This window comes from Dendropsophus ebraccatus, chromosome 1 (assembly GCF_027789765.1).
Source record: "Dendropsophus ebraccatus isolate aDenEbr1 chromosome 1, aDenEbr1.pat, whole genome shotgun sequence".
In the NCBI taxonomy this organism is placed as follows: domain Eukaryota; kingdom Metazoa; phylum Chordata; class Amphibia; order Anura; family Hylidae; genus Dendropsophus; species Dendropsophus ebraccatus.
Genome location: NC_091454.1, coordinates 170,513,672 through 170,534,048, shown reverse-complemented (window position 1 = coordinate 170,534,048; position 20,377 = coordinate 170,513,672). Strand labels below are relative to the sequence as shown.

The window sequence follows — 20,377 nt, the reverse complement described above, 5'->3', positions numbered from 1 at the left end:
TCCGTCTATATATATATATATATATATATATATATATATATATATATATATATATTATAATATAATATATACACACTGGGTAGATAGATAGATAGATAGATAGATAGATAGGACTCCTATCTATCTATCTATCTATCTATCTATCTATCTATCTATCTCCTATCTATCCATCACTCTCTCTATCTCTCTCTCTGCCCCCAGTCACTGTCACATGCTGCCCTGCCCCCCCTCTCCCGCACATACAGTTGGGGTCAGGTATAGGTCGGCACCTCCTTGCTTCCACCGGCACCGCTCTCTCTCTCCCGCACAGGAATCCTCGGCCCCTGTCACTCAGTGTCGGTGTAGCACATATATCTGTGTCCCGGGCTGAGCGTCACACATGGCTGCTTCCAGAACAAGATCAAAAGATTACGGGGCGCCGAGGACTCCTGTGCGGGAGAGAGTGCGGTGCCCATGGGAGACAGGATGTGCTGACGTTTAGCTGACCCCCTGCAGCCACTGTATGTGTGGGAGGAGGAGGGGGGGGGGCAGGGCTCACTGTGCAGCTTCCAGAGAAGCTAGGAGAAGTGAGCCGGCCGGGCAGCAGCAGCATCAGCAGCGCTGAGCACACAGCACGCCTGTGCGCAGCCTGTCAGAGTGTTCCTCTTCAGCCCCCGCAGCAGGATCTTCCATACCTTGCATATGTGCTCCCTGGCTGTGATTGGGAGGTGAATCGGAGGATCAGCGAGGGAGATCTGAGGAGAGCAGAGCATGCGGCTGCCGGGTGAGGGGGGGGGGGGGGGGGGAATACCGCAGATACCGTCCTGGCAGAGTTGAGGTCGGTTAACCGACGCCAGTGACGGTATCGGTATTTTGACGGTATACCGCCCAGCCCTAAGATATCCATCCAGGAATTACCCAGCCAAGGGGTGGCTCCTGTAGGAAAACCACCATATTAAGTGTCCCTATAAGTCAGTGTAATGGCAAGGGAAAGCCAAGGCCAGGTATCCATCCACAGACAGCTGTTTCATGGTGTTGCCCCACATCAGTGTGGAGCAGGATTCTGGCTAGGTGGGAGCAATGCCTAGTAGAGCCATAAGAGAAGCAGATCGCTGATCTCAGGGAGACCAGCCAAAGAAAACACTGTTAGCTGTTGGTTGAAGCACTCAATACAGTGAAATCCTAGGTACATTGCTCCCTGGGAAATACAGATATACAAAATACCCCTTCCTGGAGGGATATCTGGCTAGCCCCATATATGGAGGGAAAGACTGATTGGGCCCTAGAGCAGAATCAGCACCATGGCCCCTTAATTTTCTGGATCTGTGGAGTCTGACCTCAGGGACCTGCATAATGCCCTGTTTTTATGAGAGGAGAATAACCTTATAAAAGTAATTTGTTTTCTGTCTTCCCTTCTATTTGTTTGGCTCTGCCTTGATATAATTTTTTATAGGTTCATCAGAGTTGCCTTTAGTAGCCAGTGAACCATAATACACTTTTAGTCACCTAACATTAGCAACCAACTCGGGCATCAATAGTTCACAACTACAACTACAGTATCACAGTCAAAAATCCTACTCCCATTGCCTTCAATGGGAGACTGGGAACCACGTAGAAAAGAATGCATGGTTATACACTAAATCTCCTACTAAAGCCAGCAGGAGCTTCAGGAGTGATCTCCCTCATGCTGCTCATGCTGCCCTTTCACGGGTGTGAATTATTCCCATGTGCACATGCCCCTGTTCTACCCAGGTCCACAGAAACAACTTTTTTTCAGAAATTGAGAGAAAAAAAAAATCCTATATTTAAGCAATAACTTTGGTAAGATCTCACCTAGTATGGAAGCATTCTACCAAAAGTACTGTATGTGACATTAAGTGCATTCTATACACTAGTAGTCCTGTCTTGAAAGTAAAATGTTGATCTAATGAGATGTTACACTTATGTACCTGTATGTTCTCACCTAGATTTTATATTATAGAGCAATGTTCCCCAACAAGTGGCTCTCCAGCTGTTGCAGAACTATAACTCCCTTCATGCCCAGAGAGCCAAAGACTGGAAATTGCAGTTGAAGGGACATGCTGGTTATGTAACACTGCTCTAGAGTATGATATTTTCCAATAATATGGACATATGATGGATAACAAAATAGATATCCCCTAAGAAGACTATTGAAGACTGAAATGGTTATAAAAATTGATTGGCTATCTATTAATATTAGATCACTGGGGGTCCGATGCTCAGTACTCCAATTGATCAACGTTTGAAGAGGTTGCAGTATTTGAGCTTAGTACTGTAGCCTCTTCATTGTTTACATGTGCTTATACTATCATATGTCATACTTATCCTCCACTTTGAGAGGAGCCAGGTTTGTCTTTAATCTCAGACTAGGCAGTACTGGTCTTTTTCCTAGAGAAAGAACTATGCCTTTGAAGATGCTATATCCATTGGAATGCATTTTTCTTCATTAACCACTCAACCTTGTATTCTCTTTGTACATTACTAGGTGTCCAAAAGAGTTAACTGTATGGCTGTTGGAGGCTCGTATTTATTTGTGGGTCTCTTCGAGGGACTGGCAGTGTTCAGCTTAACTGATCAGGATTGGATTTGTGGTTGGGAGGCCAGTAAAGTAGAAATCTGTACCCTCAATGTGTGCCAGGTGCAGAACCAAGTCTACTTTGTCAGCACAGTGGATGACATGGGTAACGTATCTGCATTCATAGACACATTACATGCATCACTCCCATTCATGTAGATGGAGGATGTGCTCATCTCGCTTCTCTTTTTCTGCAGGTATTTCTCGTCTCTTTTATTTTTCTGATGAAAACCTCAGTTTTGTAAAAACCTTTAATGAGCCGGTAAGATCCCTTATAAAAAAGAAAACAGAGTGTTCTGGAGGAAACCATCTGCCACAATTGTATATGTAATGTTTTTTTCGCAGGAAGACATAAGTAAGAGGACCAACTGCATAACCTTCCAGCTGTCCCAAGGAGGGGATTATGCTTGCATTCTTTTCGAAGGTGGGTACAGTATAAAATTATAGTTGTAGTGCATCTAAAATAAAGCAAGCTTACAGATGGCCAGAACAACAAAAAAAAAACAAGTGTTTCGCGCCTCTAGCACCTTTGGAGACCTACGTGTACAAACTACAAACCGACTCTTTTTAGTCAAAACCTGTTGTCATATTCTCTTTTTGCTAATTTACAAAATGTATTACTAAGATATAAGGGGAAGGAAACCTGACTGCAAGATTAAACTACAGAGTATGCAAGAACTGTAGACACAAAACAACAAAGATGATTTCTTAATTTAGATGTATTTTACATGTATTATGTTTGCAAAAGTGACCTTCTCTTTAAGGTGGACTAGTTCTTTTGTGTAAACGTGAACTGGCTGAGATAAAATAATAAAACTATGTGTAGTTGTATGCCCTGATACCTGACTGCTGTCATTCTGATGCCTGGGAGTGCTGCTCAGCACTTCCTGATTTCTATCTCAACACAAGGATGTTCCCTGTAACCCAGATGGCAGAGGCGACACTTCCTTGCAGTGAAGTTGAGATCTGTGATGAGCAGTGATCAAGGCACTGTTGAACTGTGGTGGCAGGGAATAAGTACATTTGCATTTCTTTTATCCCATCCTGGCCACATTTACACATAAAGATTAGTCCCCAGACAACAGCTTTAGAACCTAAGAAACCTATTGCACATTTTATCAATGTAAAATGTTAACTGCAGCATGAATGTAGCCTAACCCTGACTTTTACTTTCCACGCAGTGAACATTCAATAGGCATAGCACTTTTTAATTTTGTTCAGATAATATGATACCATATTATATTAAACTCTTGGTATACTGCACTAAAATATCAGTCTATTTTCCTCAGGTGTGGAGGATAGCTGTCTGGAGGTGTATAAGCTGCCAAAGGAAATCTGGTTAAAGGAACTGGAATCTTCTAAGATTGCTCAGCTTGCAGGAAACATATCACCATCAGACACCCAGGTCAGTGCATTGACATAATAAGAATGGTATTGGTAAACCTCCCAGAACCAGACATTTAGGTTATTATTAGACACTTTGAAGGGGTTGTCCAAGAATCTATTATAATTATTTGTTTTTGCTTTAGAAAATATAGCCGTATAAATTTACTAGCTGTTTTTCTTCTTACCTATGGTACTTCTGTTTGTCTATCGTTCTTGACAAAGTAAAGTAGGTGGACCTGCGTAGCACCATATGTGAGTGTATAAGAGAATCTTAAACCTCAAAAGTGGACCCTAGACCTAAAAGGTGAAGGTCTATACACGATGCTTTGCTTGCAGTACCTGCCGTTTGCCAGTCCTGTGCTGCCAATATATGTGAAATACAGATATATTTATTATTGCACTAACTGTGTAGTATAAAGTGTGTTATACAATGTGACATCTAGTGGCCAGATTGTATAACACGTGCGGATAGTGCAGCGAATGGATTATACACCCTGCATGAAAACACATCTGGTTTATATTTGCCCATTGGTTGGTGAAATCTTTACTGGCCTGATGGAATATACCACAGATTGAAGGCCACTACAGAGCCATGATTAATGGTGCGTTTACACAGACAGATTTGTCTGACAGATCTTTGAAGCCAAAGCCAGTAACAGACTATAAACAAGGAACAGGTCAAGGAGAGACTGAGATTTCTCCTCTTTTCAAATCCATTCCTGGCTTTGGCTTAAAAAATCTGTCAGATAAATCTGTCTGTGTAAAAGCACCATTAGGGCTAGCCAGCCCAAAAAGCATCTGCATTTTATCTGATATGAAATCAAGCATTGATTGAGCTGGAGCGAGTCCAAATGTTTTTCACGCTTTATTTTACACAGTAAGTGGGGCGCTTAATGCAGTATTAAATATATCCGAATGTTAAACCTCATGGTGGTGAATAGGCTGAGGATCTTTAGTAGGCTCTGCTAAAATGACAAGCCAGAGCGTGCCTGCCCTTTACTGCTGTTTGGCCAGGTACTATACAGTATGTCAGACAGCTGTGTATCTCCCAGTATTCATCGGTCTAGCACTTTACCTTACTCCTGTGATTGTTTTAGTTATGTGATTTAAATAAAGCTGTGGCTATTTTGACATCAAAATTAGTTTTGTGCATTTATTAAACTGTCAATGTTTACTGTATATGGGGTTATTTTAAGGGAAAGCGGGTCCATCCCAAATTGTCCAAGTCATGTAGCTCGGCAGTGGGTGGCTGGCGCTGTGGAAAATGAGCATTTGGGAAAAATAAAATGTGAAAGGGCAATCAACTATACATAATGGGTTAAATTGGCTTATTTAGCAGAGCACATATGCTTGTCAGAGATTTTACTGAATGAGAATTATTGGCTTTCAGATTTTGAAAGGTACAGTCAATGAAGCTTTCAGAGATGCTAAATTGTCAGCTGTAATTGTTTACAAGCCTGGGAAGTTCTAATCTGTCATCGTTCAGATTTGCTTCTTACATTGGGTGTGATTTATGTACAGCTCAGTTACTGATTTATAACTTTTAATGCAGTTTATACTCGCTCTGACAAGTAACATTTATTTGTGCCTCACAGTCAGCAAGTATGCCTGCTATCACCGATCAAAAGATAACACAACCAGCACTTGTAATGAAGATTAGGCCGCCTAAACCACTTACAGGTAAAATACTGTGAACTCTGTTGGGTATACAGTAACCCCTTATAAGTTATATCTACACTGGGGATTCTTCCTTTAAAACAAATGTACCAGCAGGTACATCGGTTTAAGATCTTTACATCAATAGACTGGCACTGGCGAGGGGATGCTGGTGCTGCGGTCCGTTTTAAACCGCTGCCTAGTTCCCACGCACAGCGCCGGTCTATTCCCGGTCACTGGTCCGGGCTGAAGCACTGGAGGTGGGCCCGCCCACCCCCAGTGTGACTTTCTGTCCTCCCCTCTATGATGCAGCGTCATTAGAATAAATGTAGCCGCGTCACAGAGGGAAGGGGGTTTCGTCACACTGGGGCGGACAGGCCCACCTCCAGTGCTTCAGGCTGGGCTAGTTACCCGGAATAGATGGCGCTGTGCGTGGCCCCCCCCCAAAATAAATAAATAAATAAATAAAATAAAATAAAAAATTGAGAAGTGATCTTCTATGGGGGTGGTCGTCTTGAAGAAAAAGGCCTCTATGCCTAATGTATGGTGGGCTGAACGTCTGTCACATGAAATCAGGTCTTCTCAAAAAGGTTTGCTTTTGATGAGGTTTCACAGTATTAAACCTTTATGTAGTGTTTAGCATACATTTTATTCACTTTTTGTCACTTAGGCAGCATCTTCAGAAGTGCACAGGACGCAGTGCAAAAGAATGAAGAGAGCGGTGTGTTTGGTACTGGGCAGAATCACTTGATCACGTCTCATCAATGGGATGAACAAGATTCAATATTTATGGGAATGTATGAAAACTATCTGAGGTTAGACTTACCAAGCACAGAGGAATTAAGGATGTCAAGGTAAATCAGATGACAGACAGGAGAATACATGATGTACAGTACATCTTTACTTCTAGACCAGGGGCTTGAAAGCCATACGTGGTTCTCAGTCCCCTTGCATGTGACCCTCTTGCCATCTGCAGATGCTCTGGTGCTTCAGTATAATAGGTGTGTGATAGGCTGTCTGCACTTAAATTGTTTATTGCTCTCACAAGGGAAAAAGGGATGATTATTGTCTTTCGGGATGGCAGTATTTCTGAAACTGCGTAGTTTGTCAACTGTTCGTCTGTTGCTGTAGTGAAAGTATATTGTGATTGGCCAAATGGCACCATTACAAATAAGTGACATGAAAACTGGAGCACCACATGCCATTGATGTGTGAGGTGAATGTCGGCTATGAAGGTGCACAAGGGTGAAGCACAATACAGTGGAACAGCTTCAAGAAAAAAAAAAATGTTTTTAAATCAACTAGTGTCAAAAAGTTATACAGATTTGTAATTTACTTCTATTTTAAAACCTCAAGTCTTCAAGCTGCTGTATGTCCTGCAGGAAGTGGAGTTTTCTTTCCACTCTGAGGGCCTTTGCATACCGAGGAAATCACGCGGATAAATTGCCACAGATGTGCCTGTCCCATAGACTCCATTCTATGGTTGGGTAGATTCCACCATCCACCCAAAGAATTTACATGTCACTACTTTGGGCAGACGATGGAATCTGCCAGACCATAGAATAGAGCCTATGGGACCACCGGAACATTAAGCGGGAGCCGTGTGTGTGGGTGAGCGACGGAATCTGCAACATGTTATCTGCGTGATTTTCTCAGTGTGCAAGGGCCCTGACACAGTGCTTTCTGCTGCCACCTCTATTTATGACAGTAACTATCCAGAGCAGGAAAGCTTTTCTATGGGGATTTGCTACTGATCTGGACAGTTTCTGTTATGGACAGAGGTAACAGCAGTCAGAAGTATGTAAGACTGGAAAGAAATCTACTTCCTGCAGGACATACAGCAGCTGATAAGTACTGGAAGACTGAAGATTTTTAAATAGAAGTAATTTACAAATTTGTATAACTTTTTAACACCAGTCATGGCGACAACTTACCAGGACCTTATTGAGTTGCTCCCAGCCCATTTTTGAACGGGTTTTTCTTTTTTTTTTGTGTGGTGTTCAGTTTTGGCTGTCATTGTTCTTTTTTTGTACTGCAAATATAATCTGAGCTTAGTTTCAGGCCTAGTGACGAGAATAAAAATGCTACTTTTCAGAGTTATTTGGATAGTAAAATAAAAAATGAGTAAAAGTATATTTTTAAAATATTTTTAACATAAAGCTCAATTTTATCAATTTTGAAGGCACATTCCCTTTCAGGTACACAGACAATGCAGTCCCATAATAAAATTTAGCTTTGTTGTTTCTGTATTTTTCTCTATTATTTGTTTGTTGCAGCTAGTATGAAGTGTGCACATACTACATAAAGTAATTAAACTACATAAAGTAACTAAAGTAAGAACTGAAAAAAATCTTCTTTATTAGGTACACCATGTTTCATTTTGTCCACCATAATAAATTGCGCAGAGATTCAGAGCATGCGAATATAGGTAAGTCTACAGTAATAAAACATGTTTTTATAGGTTATTTCTTTGCTTAGTCGTCAGTACTTACAGGCCTGAACTCTTCAGCTTCTTTACTCTATGTCCACCTGACAACACTTCCTATCTGTGTTACTTCCTATCAGCCTTGCCATGGAGACCTTGTAAGGATCCAGATCACTGTGCAGATCAGTGATCTAAAACAATCACATGTAATAAGTCTTTAAAGAAGGGCACAAATAGTGCAGAAACGGAAATATTACAGTTGTGTAGGTGTAACGCGATCAGGCCAGGACGTGCCTTCCTGATTCAACTGTAGAAATGTGCATCTATCACACTTAGGATAAACCAGCATCTGGGTGCCTTTACACAGAGAGATTTATCTGACAAATTTTTGAAGCCAAAGCCAGGAATAGATCTGAAAATAGGAGACATCTCAGTCTTTCCTTTATGACCTGTTCCCTGTTTATAGTCTGTTCCTGGCTTTGGCTTCTAAAATCTGTCAGATAAATCTCTCAGTGTAAAGGCACCCTTAGGCCATGTTCACACAATGCATATTTTCGTAAAAGTACGGCCGTTGTTAATGATTGCAACAACGCACGTGATTTATACGAAAATACACGTGACCTGGCCTCTATGGAATCCTGGCCGGAGCGTATACACATAGTATATGCTCCGCCTGCGATCTCTAGCGGCGCCGTAGAAAACTCACATGTCAGTTTTCTGTGGCCGCTATTCAGTGAATAGTGGCCGCAGAAAGCCTTGTCAGTGCGCACTGTGGAGTAAGCAGCTCCGGCCGCTCGGTCCATAGTGTGCAGTGGGGAGTTCTGATGCGGGCGCGCACGGATGCACCTGCTTCAGAACTCTGCGGCGCTAAAGATCATCCGGCCGGTACTGCAGTACCGGCAAGGATGTTCTTATCTGAGACCGGGTCACAGAACGGCCGGTCTCATACAAAATGTGAACATAGCCTTACAGTTTACAGTTTTGGTCTGTAAATATCACTCATGGCCACTAGATGGCAACAACACCTCAACCTACTATTCAGTATTATGGACTTTTGGGTAATACAGATGATCCAATTCTGAGTGTTGTTTCTTTTTGTAGCTCTACCTAATGCCATACTCGTGCACTGGGATGCATGCCATAATCATCTCATGTATCTACTGGGCAAACAGACAAAGGACAAAACAGGTAACTATACTGAATATGGGTTTTCTGTATGTAAAACCGAAAGTAAAATAGCAGTTGCTTGGCAGAACCATTTGTATGTACAGTGGTGCCTTGGATTATGAGCATAATTCGTTCCGGGACTGTGCTTGTAATCCAAATCACTCTTAAACCAAAACAAATTTTCCCATAAGAAATTATTGAAATGCAGACAATTGGTTCCACACCCCAAAAATAATGATTTTTTATTCTAAATAACATGTAAAACAAATAAAACAAACATTTAGAAAGCTGGATATGTCATATAATCACACGTGGAGTATAATGTATAATCAGCATGTGAAGTATAATGTATAGTAAGTGCATAAACCTGAAAAAACAGCAGCAGTTTGTAGATACAGGATGGAGCTGCAGATCCCCTATAATGCAGTAGCGTAGTACAACAGGCTAGAATAGAGAAGCAGGCCTGCTGTCAGAGGTCTGTGTGGTCACTTGACTGCAGTAGGGAAGGGTGTGTGTTCAGCCTGGACCACTCAGGAAGTGAGAATGACAGCTGTGCAGGAAGACAGTGACAGAAACTTTTCTATACAGCAGTTTAAATGGAGGAGTGTAAGTGCAGGCACATTATAGCAGCAGTGTGTATAGCTAAGTGTAAGTGCAGGCACATTATAGCAGCAGTTTGTATAGCTGAGTTTTAGTGCAGGCACATTATAGCAGGAATGGAGAGGATGGGAAACACAAGGACTGACAGAGACTGCAGGGAGCATGAAGGAAGGAGCAGGATATATGTGGGCACATACATGCAGCACTCTCTGTCTGGGGAGAGAGGGGTTACAGCCAGGGGCGTAACTACCACTATAGCAGCCATAGCGGCTGCTATGGGGCCCGCTGCATCAGGGGGCCCCATGGCCTGCTCCTGCAATACACTGGGCCCCCTGAGCCGTCATCATTTGCAAATGTCTCCTGGGTTTTGCAAATGTCCCTTTAACTGCAAGCACTCCTGACCAGAGCTAGCAGTTATGTAGTTATGACTTCACTTGACCGTTTAGTGGTCAGTCGGGGGGGGGGGGGGGGGGGGGGCAATCAAAAGTTTGCTATGGGGCCCAGCCATTTCTAGTTACTCCCCTGGTTACAGCTATGGAGAGATTACCTACACAGTCCTGTCCCCTGATGCAAGCCCCAGCCTGAAGTGCATTTGCTATGATTTGGAAGGTGAGAGACACTTCCTGGGTCAGAGTACAGTGCTGTAGACCCCGCTATGCAGACCATGCCCCTCCCCCACGTCACAATTCACCAAGTCACAATTTTGAAAAACTTTTCTTGCAAAACGCTCTCAATCCAAGTTAGTCTTAGACCAAGGTACCACTGTATACTTAAGAAAAATGGCTTAGTGTCTTTTCCAGACTGTTGTAATATTCAAAAACAGAAATCCAACATCTTGTGAGCTGCAGGATTACTGTCCACAAAGGAGATTGGGTTTGTCTCTAATTTGAATCAATAGTAAATTCTGAATATTTAGCATTTATTTGTTAAATGTACAGTATTACTATATGGCTACACTGTGAACATTTTGTAGAACTACTTGATTGATATCAACTATTGAGTGACCACCGCAATTAAATAGCCCTATAAAAAGTCACATTGTAGCCCTGGCTTAGTGACAAGCTCTGCCATACCATACCATGCAGTAGTAATTCTGTTGGACCTGGATAATGCAGAAATCCAGCAATACTGTATTGTGCTGACAGCTGTCCATAGCTTAGTTCAGTAAGAAAGGTAGAAACCCTAAGCTAGGTATATCGTACAACCAAATAATACAGTAGAGTACAATTACTGCAAAGTAAAAAGAATCCCAAGAGAACAAATAAAATCAGTTTTTGAAGACTGCTGACCCGTAAGTCTCACAACTAAATGTCATGTATAAATTCTGACCGCAGTGACGAGTATTTGTACCTATGCCAGTCTGTGATCATATTTAGGCTATAAGGTGCTGGGTTGAACTTTTTATTCTCAGTACTATAATTACTGTGAATATAAAGTACCTGTTGACAAACTAGATCAAGTCAGATTGATGCCAGTATTTGCACAAATGTGTCTCTCTTTCTCTTTGTCCTATGTTGGCTTATGTCTCTGAATAGCCATTCAGTGTCATATATTGCCCATTGGCCCAATGGTAAACCTGTCAGATTCCAGGTGCCTTACATACAGTCCTAGGACCTGACAGGTGAAGAGAACTGTACACGCCAATGCAACATAAAGCCAAAATATTAACTTTGAGCAGCTGTAACAGGTATGCATTTACAGAGAGAGGACTCATGCTTTCTTAATTTTCACACCCTCCGCCTGCCAGTCAGGCTTGATTGACAGCCTGAGTTTAGAGCTTCAAAGTTGTTATCTTTTTTTAGCTGTATGTAGCATTGCATAGATCGGAGAGATTGTTTGGCTTGGCATAGAAATCCCCAGTCCATGTTCTAAGACTCCTTGATTGAGTGATACTTGACTTGAAGGGACATCACTTTGCTCAAGAGGTGTGAGAGCTATTTTGCATATCCTTTCTTCGCATAGATCGGAGAAGAACAGTATCAGACAGCTGTGGCCCTCTGTTTAAATAGAAAGCCTGATGTATCATAAAAGAAATTACACAAAAATTGTTTAAATAACCAAATAAATAAAAACCTTATGTATCTTATATATATAAGAAATGCAGATGCGTCTGGTCATAATGGTGGGTAATGGGTCCGGTCTAGTAGGGGTTAGATTGCTTCCTCCTGTAATTTATATATTTTGTTTTTTTAGATGGTGACATAAAACCAGATATGGTGTGGCCATGTGCAGCTCCTATAAGGATCTCAGCAGTCAGTTCTTGCTCTGCATACTTCGCTTTTGGCCTTGAAGATGAAACACTTACGATCTGGGATATGAAGTATTCTGGTGGGTTTCTGTGTTTGTTTGTGGGCTGTTTTTATGTTATTTGGCACAGATTATTGTACTTATTTATTGAAAATTTCTTTCTTTCTCAGGGTTCCCACTAGGTGTTGTTGTCCTGCCAGAGGGAAAATCCCTAGGTAATTTTTATTTCTTGGAGCACATAACTTGTAACGGAGATACTCCAGCTTTACCCAGAGCCCAGGTTGTGGTGTGGTGTACGGATAAGTCTCTCTACCTCATGACTGCAGCTGGGGGAAAGGAGTCCAGCCTTGTTCTTCTCCATGACAGGTGAGACTTCTCCTCCTGGTCTATAAATGGAATACGTTCTTCCTGTGTATGGTTTTGGTGAGCCAGTTGTTGGCTATAACGGTACATGTGTGTTCCAAGCTATAGAATCCGTCCCACGTTTTACACTTTTATCCATGATTATGCTTACTGGTTGGTAATAAGTAGATTGCTCTGTATGTAATAATTACTGGTTGTTTAGTTGCTTCTAACGCATTCATTTTTATAAATGGTTTCTTTGTACATTCTATTCCATGCATTATTCCTAAATAGGGATCACTTTTTATAATACTAAGTAGGTAATAAAGACAGCATAACGGAGGTAATCTGCACTATATACAGTATATGAGGCTGTATAATATATAGGTAGACCTAATATGGTATATTACCCTCTGTCTTTATTCTTGTTATAGTGCCGGCTTCTCTGATGAACTGATAAGTGCCGTGGCCCCAGACCCCTCACTTCCTAATGGTGTGAGTTTTAGTTTATTACCTGTAACCTTTCATCTGAACTTTACGCATCCATGTTTTATCGCATCTTTGTGCCTATGATTTAGCATTATTTTACTATGTGTTCTTTAGTCTCTATGTTTTGCTGTTATTTCCTTTACCCCATGAGTATACAGTAGTCTTAGTATTCCGCCCATGTTTGCATGTATCTCACATGGGATATGGCGGAATATGGTTGTCTTCCTATGTTTACCTATGACTCATATATTTGTGTTCCCTATAATTCAATAAATATTGGTATTTACTTTTCTACTTTATAAACATGAATGTCATTTTCCTATGTTTTTCCATTTTAACTGATATATGCTACTTCTTCAATCGATATCTGAATGTCATGTTCTTCGCCTGCATGTTTAACTGTATCCCATGGCATGTTTCTCTATACGCTAGCGTCCCGTATCATTATCTATAAATTATGCCCATTTTATGCTGGGTCCGATACATAAACTCTCTTAGTGATAGAAGTGTGCAGGTTCCATAGGGTTGGTTGGCCTAGTGTGTAAACTTATTATGCTTTTGTAAGTTCGGACAATATGGAGGTGCAGGGTTTGGCACTGTTGTCTTAAAGCATTTTGTCCAAAATTTGAATCTGACTCTGACCATGGACAACGTCTATATAGAGTTTCAGTGTTTTATTTGTATAAGAATTTTGCTCAGACTATATGCTTGATACATACTGAAATGTCAATTGACTTTAGATTGTGTCTTTAAGATATGTTGTTATGAGCCCCTATAGCAGGAGTGAGGAACCCTATTCCTGTTGAGGGACATTCGTACATAAATGATAAATTCATTCGAGAGCCCTACACTACATGGCTGCTGCACTCCATGTTATGCTGTGCACGGTAGTGGCGTAGCTTGGATTGGCAGCACCCAGGGCATGGCAAAGTATTGTGCCCCTTGATGCCCCTAGTATTGTAGTTAAACCACCATGATGCCCCTACCATTGTAGTTAATCCCAATGATACCCCTGGTTTTGTAGTTATAGGCAGGGACATCTTACACAGGCTGTATAGAGAGAGTAGAGCAGATTTAAGGCAGCCTGCTGGAGAGAATCATATTTGTTGTGTACAGTCATAAAGAAAAAATTACATTTATACACCAAACTATACACCAACTACACCATATACACCAACTAAGGTTGTCAAAGCTAAAATAAACACTTTTTTTTTTTTTTTTTTAATAAAGACCTTTAAAGAAAAGTTATTTGTACCATAGTACACCATAGGTGCAAAGCAAGAATATACAAAATGCCTATGCATGTTGTATAGAAAATATCGGAATAGGTTTATTAACAATCTATTATTATTTTTTTAGGTGCTTCTGTTTTACCGCAGTGGTATGGTGAAGCTTATGGACATTGCTGAACGACAACTGGTTTGCCAGTTTGGTCTCCCTTTTCCCTATAAAGTAGCTTTTCCCTGGCAACCTGTGTATGTTCTTGATGCAACAAAACACTCTGTTTTTCTTAAAGGTGAGTAATAATCATTGAAACATGTTTCTATGATTGCGAACTAAGTGCTGAAGTTTAATTTTACTAGGACTTTTTATTTGTTTCTTATTCTCTTTGATATAGGATTATGACTTTAAAGTGACACTGTCACCTCCTTTGTGCATTCTAACATCTCTACACAGGTGTAAAGGGTAAATTTAGCGTTTTTCAAACTTTATTTTATATCATACGTCATGGTGCTTGTTCAAGTAAAAAGTCATCTTTTATCAACTGCAGATTGAGTTAAGTGGGCCGCCCCCTCGCCGGCCATTGGAACAGGCTGGCCAAAAGGTCTAGACCCCACCCCCTTTACGTCGGCCAACCAATGGACGTCAAGGGGGTGGGGCTAAGTGGCGCTAATGCCGTGTGGCCACGCCCACTTAATACAATCTGCCGTTGATAAAAGGACACTTTTTACTTGAACAAGCTCCATGACGTATGATATGAAATAAGGTATGAAAAACGCTAAATTTACCCTTTACACCTGTGTAGAGAAGTCAGAATGCACAAAGGGGGTGACAGTGTCACTTTAAAGGGGCTGTCCAGGATTAGAAATATGGCTGCTTTCTTAGAGGAACAGCACCACACTTGTTTGTGGGCTGTGTGTGGTATTGAAGTTCAGCCTCATTCACTTCACTGGAGCTGAGCTGCAGTACTAGACACATCCTTTGGCAGACGTGATGCTCTTTTTGTAACAATTACTATATTTCTCTAATCCTGGGTAACCCCGTTAACTATAGATTTCACCCAAGTCATGTTATATAGTCATTACCTGAATTAAAGACTGTATTTCATGTCTTATTGCTATAGAGGATGGTATAGCAGTTTATATATTAACCTAAAATATCCAGTGTCACATTTGTATAACATTTTAACAGTTAAAATGATTTCTTTGTTTCTTTTTCTCTGAAATGAAACCTTTTGATCTTCTTCTAAGAATATCCCTTTGAGACTCATCCTGGACGCCTGCCACAATCTATACAATTCCTCTGCACAATCACAGCCCCATATTTTTTTATGTACAAAGCAATTTACTCTGCACAGATTCAGTATGTAAGAGAGTGCAAGGATATAATTTTATACAAATTGTCTTTTCATCTAAAAATGGATGCTTATGTAGATGTGTGCATTACAATGACTGTTGATATAGAGGTTAGCTTCATAAATAATGTGCAGAGACACGGGGCTAATGAATGTCATCACTTCAGTATTCACAAGCATCGGAATGGGTTCATTGTAAACAATACCCTGTATTTAGATAGCAAATGTATAGTTACTTTTACTGTATCTGCTTTTAAGCAGTCATAAAATATCTGATAAAAGACTATTAAAAGCATAAAAACATATTTACTGAGGCTGACAGGGATATGTATTCATTGAGTAGTTAAAGAGAAACTGAAAGCACGGACATGCTTATATCCGTTTCCCAGTTGTTAGTTTCCCATTGCCGATCACAGGAGCAGTACATACTTACTGTTCTGCGCTGCCCTGTGATCCGCCATCTTCATAAAAATTGATCTTTAGGGTGCGTTCACACCTACAGGATCTGCAGCAGATCCGCAGCAGATTTGATGGTGCAGATTTGATGCTGTGTTCAGTTATTTAAATGAAATCTTCTGCGGATCCGCAGCAGAAAATCAGCTGCGGATCCGGTAAGTGTGAACGTACCCTTAAAGGAGAAGTCCTGCAAAATTTTTTATTAAAGTATTGTGTTGCCCCCCAAAAGTTATACAAATCACCAATATACACTTATACGCTGTTTTTTTCCCTGCTCAATGTCCCTCCAGTGCCCTGTGTCCCTCAGTGTCCCTCTGCCATCATCCTCTCCAGCAGCCACAGCCCGCACAGCTCTGGGACTCGGGTCGTGACATCACCATGTTATCCAGGAAGTGAAGCCTTGATGCAGTAGTAGGTGCAGTGAAAAAAGCACTTTATAGGCATTTCCTGTAATAAGTGTATACTGGTGATTTGTATAACTTTTGGGGTGCAATACCATACTTTAATAATTTTTTTTTCTGGACTCCTCCTTTAACCTAGCCTGACAGTGTCACAGTGGTGTGTCTGTGACACTGTCTACCCCCAGCCCGCACAGCCTCACCTTCAGGCCAATGCTCGCGGTGCCACAGCTTTTTAGGACCCCTATTAATCAGCTATTGATGGCCTATCCTGTGGACCATCAATGGGGTTTCTATGGAGAACCTCTTTAAACAGCCAGAATGAGAATGATTTCCGACCTTGGTTGCTCCAAGTATTGTCAGCTATATAAAGTCTGCATCCTAGTGTCCGTTATTTTGTACGTTTTTTTGAGGGAATAATAGTCACAGGAAAAAAAGTGTTTTTCTCTTTGTAGTATAGTTTGTCCAGTCAATTATAATTACCCTAAAACTGAATCATCTAATTCTTTTGAGAATAATGATGTGAAATCTATGCACATTGGCCTAGATTGATGCGTTAACCCACACTGTCTGTTTTTTCCCACAGCAACCAATCTCAGCACAGGTTTGATTTTACCAGAGCTCATATATAAAGAAATATAAAACCTGAGCTGTGATTGGTTGCTGTGAGTAAAACCACACAGTGTGGGTTCATGCAGCTTTAAAATTCTGATTCATTGTCTAGGACAGGAATGTCAAACTCTGGCCCTCCAAGCTGTTGCAAAACTATAATTCCAATCATGCCTGGACAGCCAAAGCTTTAGCTTTGGCTGTCCAGGCATGATGGGAATTGTAGTTTTGTAACAGCTAGAGAGCCTGAGTTTGACACCTGTGGTCTAGGATATCATTTGCATAATACCAAGACACCATTTTTTTACCATAAATTTCTACTTACAGAAATGTTCTAGTAAAGAGAACATATAGAGCAGTGATTTTCAACCAGTGTGCCGTGGCACACTAGTGTGCCGTGACACATGGTCGAAAGTGCCGCGGGGAAAGTTCCCCAAACTATGGTGCCCCTGCAGATCACCCCGCTGCTGCTGTCCGCCTCACCTACTAGCCGCCTGTAGCGCCCGGACGTGCTCCTTCTATCCAATCAGCGGAGACCGGGAGCGTGGTGCGCTGCAGCGGGCCGTGATGCACACATCCAATCAACGTGTGTGCTACAACCCGCCGCAGCGCACCATGCTCCCGGTCTCCACTAATTGGAGGAGCACGTCCGGGCCCTACGGGCGGCCAGTAGTTGAGGCGGACAGCAGCGGTGACCATCTCAGAGGAGGTGAGGAGGAAGGGGGGGAGAGAAACCTGGGGATGGGGGAGAGAAACCTGGGGATGGGGGAGAGAAGCATGGGGGGAGAAACGGGGGGGGGGGAAGAAACAGGGAGAGAAGCATGGGGGAGAGAAACCTGGGGATGGGGGAGAGAAACCTAGGGATGGGGGAGAGAAACATGGGGATGGGGGAGAAACAGGGGAGAGAAGCAGGGGGGAGAGAAACATGGGGATGGGGGAGAGAAGCAGGGGGGAGAGAAGTATGGTTGAGAGAAGCACAGGAGAGAAGCAGGGGGGAGAAGTATGGTGGAGAGAAGCATGGGGGAGAGAAGCACAGGAGAGAAGCAGGGGGGAGAGAAGCACAGGAGAGAAGCAGGGGGGAGAAGTATGGTGGAGAGAAGCACAGGAGAGAAGCATGGGGGAGAGAAGCACAGGAGAGAAGCAGGGGGGAGAAGTATGGTGGAGAGAAGCACAGGGGGAGAAAAAAACTGGCCCAGGTTTCACACTGAGTGAGTATAAATACATTTAGAATCTATATTATTAACTATATGTATAATATGTACTGTTTTACTGTCATTTTGTTCTATTTTGGTTGGTGGTGTGCCCCGGGATTTTTTAAGTATAAAAAGTGTGTCGCGGCTCAAAAAAGGTTGAAAATCACTGATATAGAGCCTGGGTATTTATTGTATATGAATGGGGTAATGTACCTACTTGTGATAGGATCATATTAATGTCTGAGCAGTTAATACCCATGCATTACTATAGGGGCTCAGGTTAGCAGGAACACATCAATGATGATCAGCAGTAAACTAATGGTAACACTCAATGAAATCTCTGTTACCAGTGATCTATACACAGAGTGATCTATATACAGAGTGATCTGAGACCTCTCTGCATGCCTGCAAGCTTCAAGTACACAGGGAATCCCTGGGACGTGAATGAGGTCACTGGGTTCTCTAGCAGTGAATGTAGCATGGAGAAGCAGTTGTTTCGTCATTTAGGGACCCCTTCCTCAATATGATTGATGTGCTTCTAGTTTTAGTGACATGGACTGGTCGTCCCAGTCGTCTATCACAGTACAGTCTGGGGCTGTCAGTGTAACAGCATGAACGTGCTAACAGCTCCGTATGCAGGAACTTAATGAAGTTACAGCAAGGGGAACATGGCATTAGCCAGCTAATGTGTATTGGGTTGGGTGAGAGGGGGTTAATATGTTATAATTACTAAGATAACATAATATAACACAATATGTTATCATTACTGGGATTCCACACCGTAGTTCACATGGTGCAAGTTTTCCCGAATCTGTGAGCAGAAACATAAACAGTGATGTGTCCATGCGTCTCTTTGGGGATTCTGGCCAATCTGCAGCCTAAATCATGACCAAATCTTTGCTATAGTTATATTCTGCAGTATGCATCTCATGACTCTAGAATAGGTCATCAATATCCGATCAGTGACACCCCTGGCAATCAGCTGATTGATGGGGCAGCAGCACTAATTTTCATTTCCTATCCAGCATAGCTCTATACTCAGCAGCAACTGTACCTTGTATTGCAGCTCAAGTGTAAATGTTGCTCCTCAGAAGATAAAACATATTTACCATTCTCTGTCTTCATTCTCCAGCAAATGAGAACAGGGTTTCTGGAGAAATTTTGAGCAATGAAAATTCTATATTTGCATTTAGTCTGGATGGTTTGGAATCTATGGTAAAACCTCAACAGTTGGTCGTCCTCCCTTCGCAAAGTGTACGCTGGGAGGAAAGATGCAAGTCATTGTTTCAGATGAGGTGAGTACATGGACAATGTTACATACAATAAATGAAATTATCAGAAGGAAATAGTAGCCATCTCTGTATGTGCCGTTATGTTTTCTTTAGGTTACAAACTTTTCCAGAAAGGAAAAAACAGATAACAGAATCATGGTCACTTCTTAGAAAACAGGCCACCGATTTTACACGGAGCAGCAACCTGACCAGGTGACGGAGAAGCAGAGGAGCAAAAGCTATTAAAACTTAATTTATTTTTATTAAATTAGACAAAGAAAACTACCCAGATGATATCGGACCAATGCCAAGTTTCCCAGTCTTACATGTAGCAGATTCTAGATTATGGCTCACCTTCATCATAAAACTTTTGTATTAAAATAGTGTTTTGGACCTTTGTAGAGGATGTAGACAGGAATTCAGTACTGCAATGGAGTTTTCCTGCTTAGAGTCTTAACTGCAGTGCTATATATCAATGGTTTATGCTCATTTGTCATTTGCAGTAACATAAATCTCTTTATCTGTAGGGGTCTGATACCTGCATCCACCACAGTCCAAAAAAGTGCCTTCCCCTGTCTAATTTCCAGCAGAGAATTCTCTTTTTATACTTAATCACTGTCCATTAAAACGTGTAGGGAATACAGAAAGAACAAAAAGAACACAATTGTTAAAATTGTGAGGGTAAAAGCAGCACATTTAAATTGGTTTTCTCATCTCACCTTCTATCCATATAATAACTAGCTGATCGGTGGGCTCCTTCCGCTGGGGCCCCAACCGATCCAGAGAACAAGGACAAAATTGTCCCTGGAGTGAATGGTGCGCATTGGTTGTACATGGCCAACTCTCTATTCATTCTCTTAGGGGCTGCCAAACATTTGTGGATTTAGTGCTCTAAAATAGTTGGCCCCATAGAGAATAAATGCAAGTCAGGTCGTGCATGCGTGGTGCACACACAACATTCATCCTGGGACAGATTTATCCCTGATCT

At 41.8% G+C, this 20,377-nt stretch overlaps 1 protein-coding gene across 1 annotated transcript in view; it reads left to right on the top strand.

Moving 5' to 3' along the window:
• The window catches only part of WDR93 (WD repeat domain 93), a 23,790-nt gene extending 3,413 nt beyond the window's left edge, over positions 1-20,377 (top strand). The window contains exons 3-16 of the mRNA XM_069984587.1: positions 2,486-2,681; positions 2,773-2,837; positions 2,921-2,999; positions 3,865-3,980; positions 5,557-5,641; positions 6,288-6,471; positions 7,981-8,045; positions 9,144-9,230; positions 12,003-12,137; positions 12,227-12,422; positions 12,833-12,893; positions 14,247-14,403; positions 19,251-19,413; positions 19,504-20,377. Coding sequence (XP_069840688.1) covers positions 2,486-2,681; positions 2,773-2,837; positions 2,921-2,999; positions 3,865-3,980; positions 5,557-5,641; positions 6,288-6,471; positions 7,981-8,045; positions 9,144-9,230; positions 12,003-12,137; positions 12,227-12,422; positions 12,833-12,893; positions 14,247-14,403; positions 19,251-19,413; positions 19,504-19,606 — 1,692 coding nt within the window. The 3' untranslated portion in view covers positions 19,607-20,377. The remainder of the gene's footprint in view (positions 1-2,485; positions 2,682-2,772; positions 2,838-2,920; positions 3,000-3,864; positions 3,981-5,556; positions 5,642-6,287; positions 6,472-7,980; positions 8,046-9,143; positions 9,231-12,002; positions 12,138-12,226; positions 12,423-12,832; positions 12,894-14,246; positions 14,404-19,250; positions 19,414-19,503) is intronic.